Raw genomic sequence first — 20373 nt, forward strand, 5'->3', positions numbered from 1 at the left:
AAAGTCTTTTGATCTGAATGAAAATAAAAGCATGACATATCAAAATTTATGGGATGCAGCTAAAGTGGTGCTTAGAGGGAAAGTTAGAGCTTTAAATTGACTATATTAGAAAAGAAGAAAGCCTTCCAACCAATAATCTACCCAATCACCTTAAAAATCTAGAAAAAGAAGAGTAAGCCAAAGTAAAAGCAGCAGTAAAAAGTTAGTAATATTAGAGTGAAAACTAATAAAATAGAACACAGGAAAATATAGAGAAAGTCACAGAGAGGTTTTTTCTACTTTACTTGCCAGCTAGCCAGCTAGAGCTAAGAAACCTAAAAGGTCTCAGAAGAGGGGGAAATAGGGAAGAGAAAGCAAAGAAAATAGGGGCTGGGGAATGGGTGGGAGAAAGAAAACAAGAGACTATTTTAACAAACTTTGTAGAACTACTGGACACTTCAGCCATGTACATGTATAACTAATAATTTTTTTCAAAAAGCAAAAAAATAAAGCTAATGGCATAAAAATTAATATTCTTGTGTATTGCTAGACTTCAATTTTGGGTCAACATTTATTAACTAATGGATTTTTAAAGTTTTTTTTTTTTTTGAGATAAGGTCTCTGTCACCCAGCTGGAGTGCAGCAGCTTAATCACATCTCACTGAAGCCTTGAACTCCTGAGCTGAAGTGATCCTTCTACCTCAACTACCTGAGCAGCTGGGACTACAGGTGTGTACCACAATGCCGGGATAATTTTTTTTTTTTTGAGACGGAGTTTCGCTGTTGTTACCCAGACTGGAGTGCAATGGCATGATATCGGCTCATCGCAACCTCCATCTCCTGGGTTCAAACAATTCTCCTGCCTCAGCTTCCCGAGTAGCTGGGATTTACAGGCACGCACCACCATGCCCAGCTAATTTTTTGTATTTTTAGTAGAGACGGGGTTTCACCTTGTTGACCAGGATGGTCTTGATCTCTTGACCTCGTGATCCACCTGCCTCGGCCTCCCAAAGTGCTGGGATTATAGGTGTGAGCCACTGTGCCCGGCCCGGATAATTTTTAAAAACTTTTTTTAGAAATAGAATCTTGCTCTGTTGCCCAGGCTGGTCTAAAACTCTTGGCCTGAAGTGATCCTCCTGCCTCAGCCTCCCACCTCATTGGCATTATAGGCGTGAGCCACCATGTCTGGCCTTTGAAGATTTTCAGTCTCTTCCAGTACCTTCCTCATTTTGGTACTTCAATGGACACTTGTTCAGTAAGTAAAAGAATACTTGAAATGTACACATTTGTCTTTATTTAAAAATATGATTAACAGGCAACTAAAAGAGTTTGTACTGTTTCTATAGCTGTTGTACTCTTCAGATGCTTTGGGATAGAAAGAAGTTCAAAAACTAGAAAAGAAAGCACACTGCCATGTGTGTACCTACGCAACTGTCTTGCATGCTCTGCTCATGTACCCCAAAACCTATAATCCAATAAAAAATTAAAAAAAAAAAAAAGAAAGAAGTTCAAAAACATTCAGGTAACTAAACCTTGGCTGAAAGCACACTAAGCTATCTAACTACAACAGACTCAGCTATTTATACAGAGTTTGGGTGGTAACATAGCACTAACAGTACTTCCTTCCCACTTTTTCTCCTGGAAATCATATACAATTATCAATGAGAACCTGATGGAAAAACTGAAAACTTTAAGGTATTAATAGCCAAAATTCTCCAACTCCAAAGGGATGCAGTTTAGTTCTAACATGAAGATCTGCAGAGGCTAGCAGTATTTGCAAGAAATGGCCCAAATGTGTGGCAGAAGGAAAGGTAGAGTCATTGTCTGGAACACTACTCTGTCCCCTCATCCTCTTGTAAACCAGCAACCTAGGGAAAGCTTCATCTCCAGTGATGATTCATAAAAAAGGAACCAGCAAAAATAATAAGACAATAGGGAGAAATTCAGCAGAACAAAAACTGTATGTATATGTGTGTGTAAACATATATAAACGTGCACATACAAACACACACACACCAGTTGAAAAATTATGACCAAACATTTCCCCATTAATTTAAAAGAAAAAAAAACTCTTAAATCAGTTGCCTCCAGGCAGCAAAATGCATACTAATTCTTATATCTAAAAAGTAAATAATGAAAATCAATCAAGTTAGCATTTGGGTGAATATATTTGAAAAGTAGAAAATGGAACCAAAAAGGAAGAAAAAGTTAATAACATTAAAAGCAGACATCGATGAATCAGAAAACAAACAAAAAAGGAAATAATAAATAAACCCAAGAAGGTTTTTAGAATATAAAAATAAAAACAGATCCATTAACTAGCCAGTCACAAATATACACATGTACACAAAGCAATTGGAGGAAAGAATCACAAAAATAATAGGAGCCTACATTTCTCACCTCTGCCTACAGCAAAGTTTAAAACTTGGATTAAAAAAGGATAATTTTCCAGGAAAATATTTTATCAAAATCGGAAGGAAGTCTAAATAGTTGTTTATGCTCTAATATGAAACATTAACCTTATACCATCTGTACAGAATTAGGGCCACTACATGTTTTTGAATGGGTACACTATCAAGTCATCTCGGTAAACTGAGTGTCTAAAGCACAGTATTGTTCCTTCCATGTATACAACACACATGGGAGGTTTTTAAAACCATGTGCTTATATTATCTATCAAAAAATTAATTAAAACACAAAAGAAATAATGTTTTTTCATATAAATGAAATATACAACAGAAAATAAAAATAAACACCAAAAATGTCACAGCAATTTAATTAATACTCTCTGGTTATTCAATTCTTGTATTCCTATTTCTGACCCTAGGCCAGCTAACTAACTAGCCCTGTTGAACCAGCTTAAATCAAAGAATTTAAAGAAGGCATAGTAAAGGCCTCAGGCACTCTTCCTGTGAAGCACAAACTAGAATGTGTACAATAATAAACTAATAACACTGAATAAAAGAAACCAACATTGTTTTCATACTGTATACTATATACTCCATGAACCCAGTAACTCTAGAAACTCAATTTTTTGAAGACGAACAATATGTGCTCTTCCAACATGATGAATTTGTTATTTCCTTATAGAATCTCAAATTCCAATCCTACAGTTTTTAAGTAAGGTATTTAGAATGCACCTGGGCAAACTGCTGAAACAATGTGAATAAACAGGGTAATATATGTATAGAATGATCCCATTCATACATATCTGTACAAGCCACAGAAAAAAATCCTTAACACGTATTTTGAAATAGCTATATTTGCATAGAGGAGTAACAGGTTATTTTTCATTATACATTTATGTAATTGCTTTGAACAGTATGCATGTGTTTACTTCTCTATTAAGGAAATTATCAAGACCATTTTCATTTAAAAAGACATGGGGAACTCTTAAAAAGTTAGGAATTAGTGGGCCAGAACTAGACTATGTCCTAAATCCTTTCCCATTCTGAAATTCTATACAATAATTAAGAAAATATTTACTCAAGGGTCTTATTCCTCATGATTTAAAAAGAACTTGCTCAAGATTTATTCTTTCTCTAAATCTTTTGAGGAGACTAAAATATAAGAAGTATGGTATTTTTCATTCACATGATTTCTTAGTAGTACACAGAAAGGATGGAGAGAGTAAAAGGATGATAAAACCTAAGCTGAGGCTAAACCTTTTTCAGGTTTAAGGACTCCCAAAGATCATCAGTGCAAATCTCCAAACTTAGGTCTTAGAGCTAGAAATGGAAACATGTTCTTAAAGATCTATGTGTATATCAACCTATTGACAACAAAGATTACTATTCCTGGTTTGTAATTTCAGGAGAGAAATGAAGGCAAACATAACATAAGTTAGATTTACATTAAACTATCAGATAGAATATATTACCTAATCTTTACTCATCACATTTTTAAAAAGTGCTTATAAAAGCATATTCAAATATTCAATTATGATTTCAATTCTTATAGATTATATACAGTAAAAACATAACAACAATAAAATAATTACCTCTCCTATGAAGACTACTATAACACAGTCCAACTTCTCTTCAGGATATAGATTATCAATAAGGGAATGAAGAGTTTCTATGAGGTAAGATTTAACTTCTCTCTTCACTGTGGGAATGCCCATGACTATTGAAACTGAAAAAAAAAAATGATATAATAATTATATTTTTTAAATTTACAAGGACAATACAAAAAAATGCTTCTATTTCCAAAGTATTATACCCTCTCAAATTGGTAGGAATAATTGATAAATCAAAATGCATTAGGTTTCAGAAAGAAAAATGAAGAACACAAGGGCATACCTATATACTGTAATTCATTTTCACATGGCTTAATCATATTAAAAAAATGATAAAAATAAAAGACATTACACCTCACACTAAAAATGAATGGCTGTAAAGTATAAACAGCAAATTGTATTATATAACTAAAACTTAAAAACACTAAACATATCTTAAAAATTAATGTCTTATCTATCGTCTTAATGCATATGATGTGCGGAGAAGACCATAACATCAATTCTGTGGTTGTTCTTGCCAAAAAAAGATAACCTCAACTTAACCGTAAAGAAACATCAGACAAATACAAACTAGGTCAATACTCGACAAAATATCAGTACTCTTTAAAGTGCAAAGTTCATAAAAGACAGAGTAATGAACTGTTCCTAGTTGGAAAAGACTAAGACACCATGACAATTAAGTGAAATATGAGATCTTGAGTTGGATTCTGGAAGCGGAAAAATAGTAACAATGAAACACACGAAAAAATCCAAATAAGAGCAAAGGTTAGATAACAGTGTAGCTTCAACATTAACTTCCTGGTTTTGATCACTGTACTATGATCATGTAGAAAGTAAACACGTAGAAAGACACTGAGTAAAGGAATCATGAAAACTCTGTGGCCGGGCACAGTGGCTCATGCCTGTAATCTCAGCACTTTTGGAGGCAGAGGTTGGTGGACTGCTTGAGCTCAGGAGTTTCAGACCAGCCTGACCAACATGGCAAAACCCCGCCTCTACTAAAAATACAAAACTTATCTGGGTGTGGTGGCGGGCACCTGTAATCCCAGCTACTTGGGAGGCTGAGGCATAAGAATTGCCTAGGAGGCAGAGGTTGCAGTGAGCTCAGATTGTGCCCCTGCACTCCAGCCTGGGTGACAAAGCAAGACTCCACCTGAAAAAAAAACAAAAACAAAAAGGAAGGAAAGAAAACTTTGTGTACTATTTGTGCAACTTTTTTTTTTTTTTTTTTTTTTTTTTTTAGACGGAGTTTCGCTCTTGTTACCCAGGCTGGAGTGCGATGGCGCGATCTCGGCGCCTCCTGGGTTCAGGCAATTCTCCTGCCTCAGCCTCCTGAGTAGCTGGGATTACAGGCACGCGCCACCGTGCCCAGCTATTTTTTTTTGTATTTTTAGTAGAGACGGGTTTCACCATGTTGACCAGGATGATCTCAATCTGTTTACCTCGTGATCCACCTGCCTCGGCCTCCCAAAGTGCTGGGATTACAGGCTTGAGCCACCGCGCCCAGCCTGTGCAACATTTTTAAAGTCTAAAATTACAATGTTTCTATAGTGCTTGTTTTCAATGCAAATTTATTTCTTCATGATCAACATGTTAGGAAAAAAATCAGGGCATATCACGTGAATTTCTACATTAGCTTACATTCTCCTCTGAAACACCAGGTGAACAACAGAAAACTGTACCCAGCTCAATCGAGTTCAGAAAATTGAACCGAACTGTGTAGAAATACTGCATACAAAGTGCACACACCTCAAAATACCTACCAGCTTTTTTAGTTCACCACAACTATCAATCATACCCATCCACTTCGGGTGTGGCAACCTTCCATCAGATTTCAAATAGTCTATCTCACAGCCCTTCACAATAACTTACAAGCTGCAACCGTTCAGTAGCCCACTTTAACAAGCAAATCTCAGGCCTTTTTCAAGGTAGAGTGCCATGTGTATTTCTTAAATCATTTAACCTGTGAAAACATTGCCACCATTATTATTAGGTTTTTTTTCCTTTTTATGTGTAACTGACAAAGTTTTTGAGTGTTGTGATCCTAATCTCCTTGCTCTCATTTTTTTTTTTGCACCATTTTCATACCACAGTGATTTTTAGGAACACTTAAATTGCATTATAGAGGTATTTCAAAGTAAGTTTTTAAAAATTATGCCTTAAAGTTTTAGTATGCTAAGTGTTATATAACAGTAGAGATGTACTTTGAAAATGTTAACCATTTAGTCTTATTCATGCAACTATTTTTTGGAGATACTAAAAAAATACTTATAATTCATAGAATTCTAATGCCAAGAGGAAGCATAAAGACCATGGATCATCTGGTCTACCACCATGATTCTTGAGGTAAGAATACTAAGGTGGGCCGGGTGTGGTGGCTCATACTTGTAATCCCAGCACTGTGGGAGACCAAGGTGGGTGGATCACGAGGTCAGGAGCTCAAGACCATCCTGGCCAACATGGTGAATCTCTGTCTCTACTAAAATACAAAAAATTAGTCAGGCATGATGGTGAGTGCCTGTAGTCCTGGCTACTCAGGAGGCTGAGGCAGGTGAATTGCTCAAACCTGGGAGGCAGAGATTGCAGTGAGCCGAGATTGCACCACTGTACTCCAGAGCAAGACTCCATCTTAAATTAAAAAAAAAAAAAAAGGTACTAAGGTGCAAAAGGTTTAAGGGACTGCCTCAAGGTCTCATTCCACATCCCGTTCTTCCATTTTAGGTATGAAGAGTTGTCACGCACTCAAAAAGGTATTTGCTCTGTTTGTTCTGCACTTATTTACTGAACACCTACTAAATGCAAGGCACTGTTCCAGGCGTTAGGCATACCATGGTAAATAACATAGATAAGGTCCCTGTCCTCATGGAATGCACATTCTAGAAGGGGGAGAAAGATTTAAAACATCTATGTCTTACAAGATATGTATAAGTTAGTACTATCAGAGTGATGAAAGGGGAGGGGGTACCTCTATAGGTTGTGTGATCATGGAAGACCCCTCTGATATCAGCTTAGTGGAAACCATGAGAAAGAGCTGATGAAGAATATAGCAGAAGAGGAAGCAGCAAGGCCCTGAAGACAATGATTTTGACATAGTCAAGAAATACCAAGAACAGGCTGGATTGAAAGCAGAATAAGCCCAGATTGAGAAAATCAGTCAGGGGTCACATTGCATATAACAAAGTTTATTTAATGCTGAGTGCAAGAGAAAGCCATTGTAAGGTTGTAATCAGGGGAGTGACATTATCCAATTTGTAATTTTAAGGGATTACCAAATTTTACGAAGAGTAAAACACTTTGGGAGATCAGTCAGGAAGTTACTGCACTAACTAAAGGAAAAGATGGTGGTTTGAATGTTCCTGTAGAGTGTTTGAAGAGATGGAGATGAGTGGATGGAGACCCTCACCAATGGGGCTTCAGCTGGCAGACGAGGGAAGATGGGGAATGAAGGATGACTTGAGTAAGTCGATGGGGCAACTTTCACTCAGCACAACACACTTGAGGAGAAGGCCCCTGATCCAGATTTCTGTTCTGATCGTGTTACTCTGAGATGCCAAAAGACAGGATGAGTTACAATGGAAGCAAAATTCCATAGAATGATCTACCTCAGAATTTAAGGCTGGGTGTGGGGGTTGACGCCTTTAATCCCAGCACTTCAGGAGGCTCAGGCAGGAGGATTGCTTGAGCCCAGGAGTTCGAGACCAGCCTGAGCAACGTGGCAAGACCCTGTCTCTACACAAAATAAAAAACTTAGCCAGGCATGGTGGCACATGCCTATAGTCCTAGCTACTTGGGAGGCTGAGGTTGGAGGATCACTTGAGCCTGGGAGGTAGAGGCTGTAGTAAGCTATGATCACGCCGGTGTACTCCAACCTGGGCAACAGAGCAAGACCATCTAAAAAAAAAAAAATTACATCCTAGTATAACAACTAGGATGTGGAGCCTTCTAGGAAATGCTAACTCATATGGAGTACAAAGACTTCACTTATGAAAGCAAAGCCCATGGTGATCCAGAGTGTGCAAACGAAAATGGAATAAAGTCACAATGCAAATTCTCTTATCCCTACTCTACTCTTTGGGTTTTTTTGGTTTCTGTTTTGGTTTGTTGACGTTTAGATGGTACATGGTAGGTTCTGGTTGTGTCCCCACCCATATCTCATATTGAATTCCCACGTGTTGTGGGAGGGACCAGGTGGGAGTTAACTGAATCATGAGGGCAAGTCTTTCCCATGCTGTTCTCATGACAGTGAGTACGTCTCATGAGATCTGATGGTTTTAAGAACAGCAGTCCCCCTGCACAAGCTTGCTCTCTCTTTGCCTGCAGCCATCCACCTAAGATGTGACTTGCTCCTCCTTGCCTTCTGCCATGATTGTGAGGCCTCCCCGGCCACATGGAACTCTAAGTTCAATGAAATCTTTTTCTTTTGTAAATTGCCCAGTCTCGGGTATATCTTTATGAACAGCATGAAAATGGACTAATGTTGGTAAAGTGGACTAAACTGGTACCAGAAGAGTGGGGTGCTGCTGAAAAGATACCTGAAATATGGAAGTGAATTTGGAACTGGGTAACAGGCAGAGGTTGGAACAGTTTGGAGGGCTCAGAAGACAGGAAAATATGGGAAAGTTTGGAACTCCCTAGAGACTTGCTGAATGTCCTTGACCAAAATGCTGATAGTGATATGGACAATGAAATCCAGGCTGAGGTGGTCTCAGATGGAGATGAGCAACTTATTGGGAACTGGAGTAAAGGTAACTCTTGCTACATTTTAGCAGAGACTAGTGGCATTTTGCCCCTGCCCTAGAGATTTGTGGAACTTTGATCTTGGGAGAGATGATTTATGGTATCTGGCGGAAGAAATTTCTAAGCAGCAAATCATTCAAGAGGTGACTTGGGTGTTGTAAAAGGCATTCAGTTTTAAAACTGAAAGAGCATAAAAGTTGGGGAAATTTGCAGCCTGACAATGTGATAGAAAAGAAAATCCCATTTTCCGAGGTGAAATTCAAGCCAGCTGAAGAAATTTGTGTAAGTAATGAGGAGGTGAATGGTAACCACCAAGACAATGGGAAAAATGTCACCAGGGCATGTCAAAGACCTTGTGGCAGCTGCCCCCTCCCTCCACCTTAACAGGCCCAGAGGTTTAGGAGGAAAAGGTTTCCTTTGCTGGGCTGAGGGTTCCTCTGCTGTGTGCAATCTAGGGACTTGGTGACTTGTGTCCCAGCACTCCAGCCTTGACTAAAAGGGGCCAAGGTACAGCTCAGGCCATGGCTTCAGAGGGTGCAAGCCCCAAGCCTTGGCAGTTTCCACGTGGTGTTGAGCCTGCAGGTGCACAGAAGTCAAGAACTGAGATTTGGGAACTTGCACCTAGAATTTAGAGGATGTATGGATATGCCTAAATGCCCAGATAGAGGTTTGCTGCAGGAGCAGTGCTCTTATGGAAAACCTCTGCTAGGGCAGTGAAGAAAGGACATGTAGGATCAGAGCCCCCACACAGAGTCCCTATTGGGGTAACACCTAGTGGAGCTGTGAGAAGCAGGCCTCCAGACCCCAGAATGGTAGATCCACCAATGATTTTCACCATGTGCCTGGAAAAGCCACAGATACTCAACATCAGCCCATGAAAGCAGCCAGGAAGGAGGCTGTACCCTGCAAAGCCACAGGCGAGGAGCTGCCCAAGACCATCGGAACCCACCTCTTGCATCAGTGTGAACTGGATGTGAGACGTCGAGTCAAAGGTGATCATTTCGGAACTTTAAGATTTGACTGCCCCACTGGATTTCAGATTTGCGTGGGATCTGTAGTCCCTTTGTTTTGGCCAATTTTTTCCATTTGGAATGGCTGTATTTACCCAATGCCTGTAGCCCCACTGTATCTAGGAAGTGTCTAACTTGCTTTTGATTTCACAGGCAGGTGGAAGAGACTTGCCTTGTCTCAAATGGATGTTGGACTGTGGACTTTTGAGTTAATGCTGAAATAAGTTAAGACTCTGGGGGACTGTTGAGAAGGCATGATTTTGAAATGTGAGGATGTGAGATTTGGAAGAGGCCAGGGCAGAATGATATGGTTTGGTTGTGTCCCCACCCAAATCTCATCTTAAATTCCTATGTGTTATGGGAGGGACACAATGGGAGGCAACTGAATCATGGTGGGCAAGTCTTTCCTGTGCTGTTCTCATGACAGTGAATAAGCTTCACGAGATCTGATGGTTTTAAAAAGAGGAGTTCCCTTGCATGCGCTTGCTCTCTTCTTTCCTTGTTGCCATCCACGAAAGATGTGACTTGCTCCTCCTTGCCTTCTGCCATGATTGTGAGGCTTCCCCAGCCAAACTGTAAGTTCAATTAAACTTCTTTCTTTTGTAAATTGCCCAGTCTTGGGTACGTCTTTATCAGCATCACAGACTAATACAGCATGTTTAGAGAATAAGCCACTTTTTCCCTAATATACTATTTTAGAGTTAAAATTTAAATTATTTAGCTTAAACCAAGGTATTGTAAGACTTCAAAAGCACTAAAAATGAAACTTCTAATTTCAGCCAAACTTACAAAATTAAAGTAACCATGCTTATGGTAATTCACAAAACTACCACCAAAAAGGGCAGTTTCCTTGGCCTTCTGAGCCCATGGTGGGTGTTGCACTTCTTAGTCCTCTTATAGTTGAGGGCCATGGGGCAAAGGGGATATGATTATTAATAGCTCATGAGTCATCAGGATGTGTAATCTGTGGGCTGAGCACCAATAACTACAGTGTGAAATCCTGAGATTGTCTATTCTCTTTGGCAGAGCAGCCAGAAACGTTCAAGATGGCAACTGCTCTGTCAGCCTGGATCCCTGCATGACTGGTCAACCTTGATGGACATGTACTATGGGAAAAAAAATAAATAAACCTTTGTTATCTCAATCACTGAGACTCTGGGGTTGTTAGTTACCGCAACATAACCCAGCCTGTCCTATCTGATAGAAGAACATTGGTTCTTCTACCATTTACAATCCAGAAAATATAAGTATTCTACTAGAGTTCAGAAGAAATATGTCAGCAAAGTGAAGAATACGGTCATATCATCCTTTTAGGGAGGAGCAAGATGGACCAAAAAGCCAAAGGGTTGGACTAAGTACTGGGATCACTAATTTTGTTTTAATTCTGAGTGCAAGAAAAGAATGCAAGAGTTCTGGTGATTAACAACCTAGTATTTCCAATTAAAGTACTAATTGTACATATATAATACATCTATTATGTACTAGACAATCTGAAATACAGCCATGAGATGGGTAAGGCCCCTACCTCATGGTATTTGTAATTTGACAAAGCTATCAACTGTTATTATTTCAGTTTTCTTCCACTTTCCTGGGAAATTTTGAAATTCTAGTTTGTATTTACTTTAAAGTAAAAAAAAAAAAATTTAGGAAAAGTCTTGGCATTCTCAATCTTCAGTAACTCAGTCTACCTTCAGTTATAACTAAATTATGCCCCTTTTAAAATGTTCACTGCTAGCCAAATATTTTTAGCCTATCAAGCTTCCTTATTGCTTGAGTTTAATCATTTATGCCTCATTTCTTTCCTCATATCCCATGACAATATATTTTTTCCTTCTACTGCCTAGTTGCCCTTCCTCTGTCTCTGTCTTCCTTGCATTCATCTTTCTCTTTCCCTGGAAATTAACTGTTGGAAAACCAAGTCTCAGTCCTAGGCCCTAGGAGATCTCATACATTTCTGTCTTCAACCACTTACTCCCAAACAATGACTCACAAAATTAAATCTTACTCAGATCTCTCCTTTGAGTCCCAGATCTAAATATCCAACTGTCTACCTGACATTTCCACTGTGATATCTCAAAATCACCTCCAAATTATCATATCTAAATTTAATTTATAAACTTCTCTTGCAAATCAATGATGCAAAACAGTGTCTACTGTCCCCTATCTCACTGAATGGCCCACCATGCATCCAGTCACTCAATTCAGAAATCCTGGGTTCACTTCTGACCATTCCTCTACCTCAATCCACAAATCCAGGCCATGATTATGTCCTTCCTGAAACATTCCCATATATTCCAAACAACTCTAGATCCATCTTCTTCTTCCCATCTCTACTACTACCACTGCTACCTCATCCAAGTTGACCCTCTCTCCAGTAGATCACTGAAACAGCCTATCTGGTTTTTCATATCTATTCTTCTTCCGACATTCTCAATCATTTTTCCCATTGCAGCAAATGTAATCTCTGTAAAATTTAAATCTTATCAAGTCATTCTTAATAAGTCCTGTTGAAAACCCTTCAATGGCTGCCTACTGCTCTTAGGATAGAAACCAAAATCCCATAAGTGGTCTAGGAGGCCCTACATGGTCTGGCCTCAACTTGTATGTATAGCCTCATCTTGTTCCACATACCTCCTCATTCTACACTTCAACTATAGTGACTTTTTTCATTTTCTAGAACATTCCACACTCCCTTCCATCACAGGATTTTTGTGGTGCTCTTTCAATATTCTGGAATATTCTTTTTTTTCCCATTGTGATGGAGAGAATAATGGTGTCCCAAAGATGTCCATGCCCTAATTCCTGGAACCTGTGAATATGCTACCTTACGTCGCAAAAAGGGACTTTGTGGATGTGGTTAAGGTTCTTGAGATGGGGCAATTATTCTGGATTACCTACTGGGCCCAATATAATCACAAGGGTCTTTATGAGAGGAAGGAGGGAAGGTCAGAGTGAGAGAAAAAGATGGAACAACAGAAGCTAGAGGGTTATAGTTAGAGAAATTTGAAGACAGTATACTTTGAAGATGAAGGAAGAGGCCACAAAGGAACGTGGAAAAGGCAAAAACAAAAAAGGATCCTCCCCTAGAGATTGCAGAAGGAACACACCCCTCTTAACACCCTGGTTTTAGAACTTTTGTCTTCCCAAACTAAGATGAGAAATCTGTTTTGTTTTAAACACAGTGAGTTTGTGGCAATTTGTTATAACAGCAATAGGAAACTAACACACCCATCTTCACCAGTAAATGACAGATTCTACCAGCCTCAGGCCAAACGTACTTTTTCAGAGGTCCTTAAACTCCCTAATTAGGCCAAAAGTCCCTTTCACACATTCTCAAAACATCCTTTATATTGGTAATTATAGTTGTAATTATACACCTGTTTGACTAACACGTGTCTTCTTTACTGTGCTGAAGCTCTACAAGACTCGGAACCATATCTAACTTTGTGTTCTGAAGTATCTGGCAAGGTACCTAGTCCATAGCAACTGCTCATGGACTTTTATTGCAGTAAATACTCCAATTATCTGCTGTCCTCTAGCAAGCAGTAGTGCCATTTTGGTAGATAACCCAGTGAGAGACTTTTCTCAGCCATCTTGTTCTGCCCAAAATGGGCCCTTTAATCTGAAGACCTGAATGTTTCTTCAACTCAAATTAATTTACTTCTGTAAGCTGGTAATTCCCACTTTTCACTCTCATTGTTCACTCCTGAAATTACCACCAGATGGACATTAAAACTTTTGTCTACTTCATTCTTTATGCATTTATGCTGCATTCTGGAAGAAATACACTGCTTGGTCTTTCTGCTCACTAATTTGAGCATTAGCTATGTCTAGCTAAAATTCCATTATCAGTCCCTCGATATGGAATTTTTAAATAAATCGCTGAAGTCATAAGCACAAAGATTTCTAAGAGATCCATTGATAATGGTCAGTTATTATGTTATAGGTGAGTTGTCTTCCCTTATTTTTAAAATATGTTGATGTTTTATTTTTAAATCATATTCATTCTTTTGTTCTGCAAACTCAATTTTCTTTAGTAGTATTAAGTCATTTGTGGTATTGATTTTCTTAAATATTATAATGCCTCATTGCTGAAGTCAACCTTGTACCCGTTTGTAGTCGCTGGGTCTGTTTGCCACAGCTTGCCTTGGCAAATGTGGTGGGAGGATACAGATGTGGTGCTGGGGGATGAGACAGCAGTTTTCTGTTCGGAGTGTAAGAATCCAAGCTGCTCCCCTGGGGTCAGCAGCCACCTGCAGCACTGTCCTTCCTCTTCAGCCTTACGATGGCTTAGCTGTTCTAAGTGCTGTTCCCTAATTAATCGGCCTGCCAGTGGAAAATAGAATTTTTACCAAGAAGCAGCTTTTCTTTATCTAAGAAACAGAATTTCTGAATATGAAGCCCTAGATAAGTTCTGGGGTTCCATAAAATCCCAGAAATTATATCCCATAAACAAAATTATATTTTCTATGGGCATTTTTCAAAGTAGAGACTGACAGCTTTCCTAGAACATCCAAAGAGTTCTGTAACTGAAAATATTAGGAGCCATTCCCTAAGGAGTTTGGGAGAAAATTTTTTAACATAAATATGGGTTATTTGCCCATCCATTTTTTTCTACCAAGGTATCTGTTTTTCTTACCTTTCAAAAATAGTGGCAGCTTTATAAGAATATTAACCATTGGACATTTAGCTGACCAAGATTTTATATTTATAATGGATAAAGTCAGGTAAACAAATGGGATAACGTATCTTCAAAAGGAAAATAATGTCACATTTATAAAATAAGAAACTATTAAAGACCTCGGAATTTTTAAATGACTTTAAAAATACTTCTAATTTCTTTTCATTTGATATTCTTATGAATGAAGAAATAGTCTAAACAAACAAACCCATGATTACTTAAGATATCTTACCCAAATAGTGATTATTAAAGGGAGGGATATGATCAGCGTCAAGAATAACTGACAATCGACATTCTAAAAAGAAAAAACAGAGGACTGCACACAACTTGTTAGTCTCTGTACACTTGGCACCTGCAGAATGCCTGGCTTCAATAAACATTTTTTGAATCTTTAAAGAAAGGAAAGAAGGAGTTTGTCTTAATACGATATTTTAAGAGTTTCCACCTCCTTAAGAAGGAAGGTAGTGTATCATTTCACGATTAATGAAATAGAAAGACAGCAGAACTAAAACAAGATGAATGTAAAAGCTTACATTTATAAATCAATGAGAAGATGTGATCTCCCCAAAAAAGACATCCAAATACTTAAGAATCCTATTGAATCAAAAGTAGACTCAGCTTTTCAAAAACACACTAACCCAAAAATGAATTTAGAGATCCATGAAGTAATAATTTCATCGCTTGTTAAAAACTTATAGAAGAAGAAAATAATATTCTGCCCTCTGCATTTTAAAATCTACAAAGAACAGATTAACAAAGACAAAAGAGAATAAAATTATGAGTGGTAAATGGCTCTTCAGTCACTTGCTGAAGCCTGCTCCCACTCCGTGGAGTGTACTTTGGTTTCAATAAATCTGTGCTTTCATTGCTTAAAAAAAAAAAAAAGTGGTGGCCGGGTGTGGTGGCTCACATCTGTAATCTCAGCACATTGGGAGGCCAAGGCGGGTGGATCACGAGGTCAGGAGTTCTAGATCAGCCTGGCCAACATAGTGAAACCTTGTCTCTACTAAAAATACAAAAAATGAGCTGGGTGTGGTGGTGCATGCCTGTAATCCCAGCTAGTCAGTAGGCTGACGAAGGAGAATTGCTTGAACTGGGAGGCGGTGGTTGCAGCAAGCTGAGATCGAGCCACTGCACACCAGCTGAGGCAACAGCGCAAAACTCTGTCTCAAAAAAAGGTAAATAGTTTCTATGAGGAAAATTGAAGAAGTTCTCTTTGCTCTGACAAGAGGAGAAAATAAGCTATATACTACCTTTTGGATAAATTAGGAAAAAAGCAAATCAAAGTATTTCTACTACTGCATAAAAGTTACTGTCTAATTATACCTCTGTATGAAAAAGTGGGGAAGACATAAGACAAACCTTTATGGCAAAAGAGCATGACCAAAAGAGCTGTTAATTTTGAAATAAGATAGAAGGAAAAAAATTCATCTCTCTACTTTCCAAATTTCTAAAACAGAAAAATGACAAAGGTGACAACATTTGTCTCTCTGGGATGGGGCCTGAACTAGATTTCACATGATCCCTTTCAGCAATATTACTTTGGTCTAAGAAGGAAAATGTCCAACTCCTTTCAACACGGAGTTTAGAATAAGACCCAAACAGATGTGCACAGATGAAGAAAGAACTTTTATTTTTTGACCTGCCAGACTTCTGATGGTCAACATAATCATCTAAAACACAATTAACAGCAGTAGTACAACTGCAATTAAAAAAAAATTAAACATACCTCCTGTTCTTCCATTGCCAATCTGTACAGCAGGTTGAAGACTTCTTTCATTTTTCAACAAATGAGGCAAATGATAATAAATACTTGGCACTTTAAGAGATTTTTTGCTTGTTAACTCCTTTAACAGCTTTAGGGTATTATCTGAAACATACAAGTATAATTAACACATAAGAATTACCTTACAGAAGTTGCTAATTTTATAAAAAACAGCAGTAAAAATTAATGACAACTAGTACTAAAGAATTTTCTTTCCTAGTTTCATGCTTTGGTAAAAGAGATCTCCATTTAAGATGAAAAGGACACTTTCACAACCAAAGTCTCACAGATCATGAAGTTGATGAAACTGGCTGAATGAAGCCAAAACGGCCAACCAGAATACCGTAAGAAGGAGGGGTGCTAAGGACTCACCTCGATAATGTGTTAGAACCCAAGTTTGCCAAATAGACTCTAAATATGCTATCCACTTATGAAAATGTAATAAATAATAGTAAGTATACTGACCATCAATCACTTTCACTTTCCTTCTTTTCCTTTTCTTTTTTTGAGACAGGGTCTTGCTCTGTAGCCCAATCTGGTGTCTACTGGCACAATCACAGTTCACTGTCACCTTGACCTACCAGGCTCAAGAGATCCTCCCCACCTCAGCCTCCTGGGTAGCTGGGACTGCAGAAACATGCTACCACGTCGACTAATTTTTTTTAAAAATTGTAGAGACGGGGGTCTCACCATGTTGCCCAGGCTGGTCTCAAATTCCTGGCTTAAGCAATCCTCCTATCTTGGCCTCCCAAAGTGCTGGGATTACAGGCATGAGACACCATGCCGACCATTCACTTTCTTTATACATTACATTTTACCAAAATTTCACATGAAGCTTTTTTTTTTTTTTTTTCTGAAAACTTCAAGTAAAATAATTTAAACAGCACAAGTTGAGAATGTCCAGTACAGATCACAACTTTCAAATACTTTCATTTTTTTTCACTCCATTTTACACATAGGATGTTTCTGTTTTTATTAGAGGAACCAGTGAAGCGTTTAATGATATGAAATAAAATCTTGGTAGTATAAATGATATTGTTTTAAAATTTCATTAAATTAGAATTTAACCCTAGAAACAAGGAAGTTAGAAGTAGGAATTTGTGACCTCAAGTTCATTAAAAATATGAGAAGAAATAAAAAATTTACAAAAGAAATGCAAATGATTGTCATATGTAAATTAACGTTTAATATCATGAATAAAGAAACAATTACAAATTTTAATATATCTATCAATTTCCACCTATGAAATTAGCAGATTAAATAATAATATTAAATATTGGTGATAACAAGATAAATGTTCCAGCTATTCAAAGCAGCATCAAAAACCCTAAAACATTTCTGTCCTATTACTTGGTAATTTCCCTTTTAAGAATTTACCTTCTACGTATTCAACAAATATTCGATGATTATCTATTTTATTTCAGCAAGTATACCATGTGTTCAAAAATCAATCAATAGTCATCAAAACACAGATCCTGTTTCTAAGAAAGTCATAATCTAATGAAAATAACTTAAAGGCTACCAGAAATATGACTGATTTCTATACAAATAGGTTCATCAGAGTTATAAACTAGGGGGAAAAACAACCCATTTGAATAACTGCAGAAAAAATGTTTAATATGGTATATAATTAGCTGGCATATTCCCAGCCACTCAAAACAGGATTTTGAAGACTATTTAATGATGTAGTTTTAAAATGCTCTTAGTCAAGAGTAAAAATCAGGCCATAATACACTATAACAATTTTGAAGAAAACTATTCATGGAAAAAAATACTAGAAGAAAACAAAAAATGTTAGTAGAAATCACTTTGCATCAGGCTTATGGGTGATTTATTTTTTTATCTACACCAGTCAATGGGTTTCAACATCAGGGTGATATAATGCAAAGTTTATCAGCAGGAGAAGGAGCATGCATCTTTATAAATAAGGTGAGGCAGTGAATCTGGAGATGAGAGGAATGCATGTGTTTTTAGAGCAGGTGAAGCTAAATGAGAAAGTATGCTAATCTAGAAAGATTATGCAAATTTGGAGGCACTCAGTTATCAAAAATAGAAGAGAACAGAAAGAGAGAAGAACATTTGCATCATCTTACTCTGACCAGGATAAAAGAGGAAACAGGCCAGATATTCTTAAAGTATCCACTAGGAAACTATGTGTATTATTTATTATAAATCAGGTTTAAGAGCACTAATTGCTTCAAATAGCTCAAAGATTGATCCAGAGTCCATCTGAAGTCCACACATAAGTCACCACAGAAACATGTATCCACAAAAAGTTAAATTTTAATCTCAACTGAATGTTTTCAAAAGATGCACATTCTACGCTACAGCCAACAAAATTTATTCCACTGCAATTTAACTTTTTTTTCTTTTTGGAGACAGAGTCTCCCTCTGTCAGTCAGGCTAGAATGCAGTGGCACCATCTCAGCTTACTGCAACCTCTGCCTCCCGGGTTCAAGTGATTCTCCTGCCTCAGTCTACTGAGCAGCTTGGACTATAGGCATAAGCCACCACACCCAGCTAAGTTTTATATTTTTAGTAGGGATGGGGTTTCACCATGTTGGCCAAGCTGGTCTTGAACTTCTGACCTCAAATAATCCGCCTACCTTGGCCTCCCAAAGTGCTGGGATTACAGGCATGAGCCACTGCGCCCAACCAATTTAAGTTAATATGACTCTCTTAAAAATCAAACTTAGCAGGTAATAAAATTTTTTTATAATTTACTAGAAGAGAAAGTTTTGTGTGGTGATTTTTCTCTCTGAGAGCGTAACAGATGCTGAAAAGGGTAACAGCAGATACATGTCTTTCAAGAAAATATTCCACATGCCTTTTTGAAAATATAATCTTTTTCTAATATAAAAAATACTGTTTGTACCTGAAAACTTATTCAGTGCATCCTTACTTCCATTTGTTTCTGCTCCTACACGCCTGAACTGTTGCACAATGGTATTTAATTCAGAAGAGCGCTGTGAGATTCTATGTTCAGCTATTCGAAGACGTTCTTTCAAAGCAAGAAATTCTCGTTGATAAGCAATCAGTTTTTCTAGAAGCAAAACCAAAACAGTTACAGTATATGTCTTAAAACAGAACAAACAACATAATCTAAACAGAACTGTAAAATTACAATGTTTAAATTTGAGTTTTTCAGAAGAAAATATTTATTCATTAATAGAGAACTGAAGATTAAAAGGACTTGTTATATAACGAAGCTGATATGCTCTTATTATTTGTAAGAATGCTTTTAATGCTTATTATTATTATGCTCTTATTTGTAAAAATGTGAGCTGGATTTTTACAAATCACTCCAGCACTTCATATAATTAAAGATGGATGAAATGATAAAAGGTTTTAGAATAAACACTTTAAAGCATCATACTAACATGATTTGTCAAAGGGCACAAACAACTATAAAGACCGTATTCATATCAATCAGAGAGAATAAACAGAAACTGATGGTAATATGTATAATAATAAAATGAATATAACATTTTATAGCATAATCATTAATTTCCATAGACCAAAATTTTCCTCTGTACTTCCTAGTCCTCAAAGATTTCCCTAGGCCAGACTTTGGTCAAATTTCTGATCTCTGAAAATCCAGTGAGTGGCAGGCGTGGTGGCTCACACCTGTGATCCCAGTACTCTAGGAGGCCAAGGTGGAATACTGGAGTATAGCTTGAACCCAGGAGTTCAAGACCAGCCTACGCAACACAGCAAGACTCCATTTCTACAAAATAAAAAGTAAAAAATTAGCTAGGCATGGTGGTGTGCGCCTTTAGTCTCAGCTACTCAGGAGGCTGAGGTGGGACGATTGCTTGAGCCCAAGTGTTGGAGGCCACAGTGAGCTATGATCACATGACTATACCCCAGCCTGGGCAACAGATTAAGACCTTCTCTCAAAAAACAATGAAATAAAAATCCAGTGAGGCAGAAGTACAATGGCCCTAGTTAAAAGTCATTCATAGGCTGAGCAAGGTGGCTCACGCCTGTAATTCCAGCACTTTGGGAGGCCAAGGCGGGCGGATCACTTGAGGTTGGGAGTTCGAGACCAGCCTGACCAACATGGAGATACCCTGTCTCTACTAAAAACACAAAATTAGCCAGGCGTGGTGAGCTCCTGTAATCCCAGCTACTCCAGAGGCTAAGGCAGGAGAATCACTTGAACCCAGGAGGCAGAGACTGC

At 37.9% G+C, this 20373-nt stretch overlaps 1 protein-coding gene across 5 annotated transcripts in view; it reads right to left on the reverse strand.

Annotated features, from left to right (window-relative positions):
• MGAT4A (alpha-1,3-mannosyl-glycoprotein 4-beta-N-acetylglucosaminyltransferase A) overlaps positions 1-20373 on the reverse strand; it is a 119515-nt gene that overhangs the window by 51988 nt on the left and 47154 nt on the right. For 3 of the 5 annotated variants that reach the window (XM_035271686.3, XM_078348744.1, XM_054244550.2), the window contains exons 2-4: positions 19066-19233; positions 16155-16295; positions 3980-4113 (exon numbers count right to left, since the gene is read on the reverse strand). In XM_035271686.3, coding sequence (XP_035127577.3) covers positions 3980-4113; positions 16155-16295; positions 19066-19233 — 443 coding nt within the window. The remainder of the gene's footprint in view (positions 1-3979; positions 4114-16154; positions 16296-19065; positions 19234-20373) is intronic. The other 2 variants (XM_078348745.1, XM_054244554.2) reach the window with 1 other exon arrangement.

This window comes from Callithrix jacchus, chromosome 14 (genome assembly GCF_049354715.1).
Source record: "Callithrix jacchus isolate 240 chromosome 14, calJac240_pri, whole genome shotgun sequence".
Taxonomy (NCBI): Eukaryota; Metazoa; Chordata; class Mammalia; order Primates; family Cebidae; genus Callithrix; species Callithrix jacchus.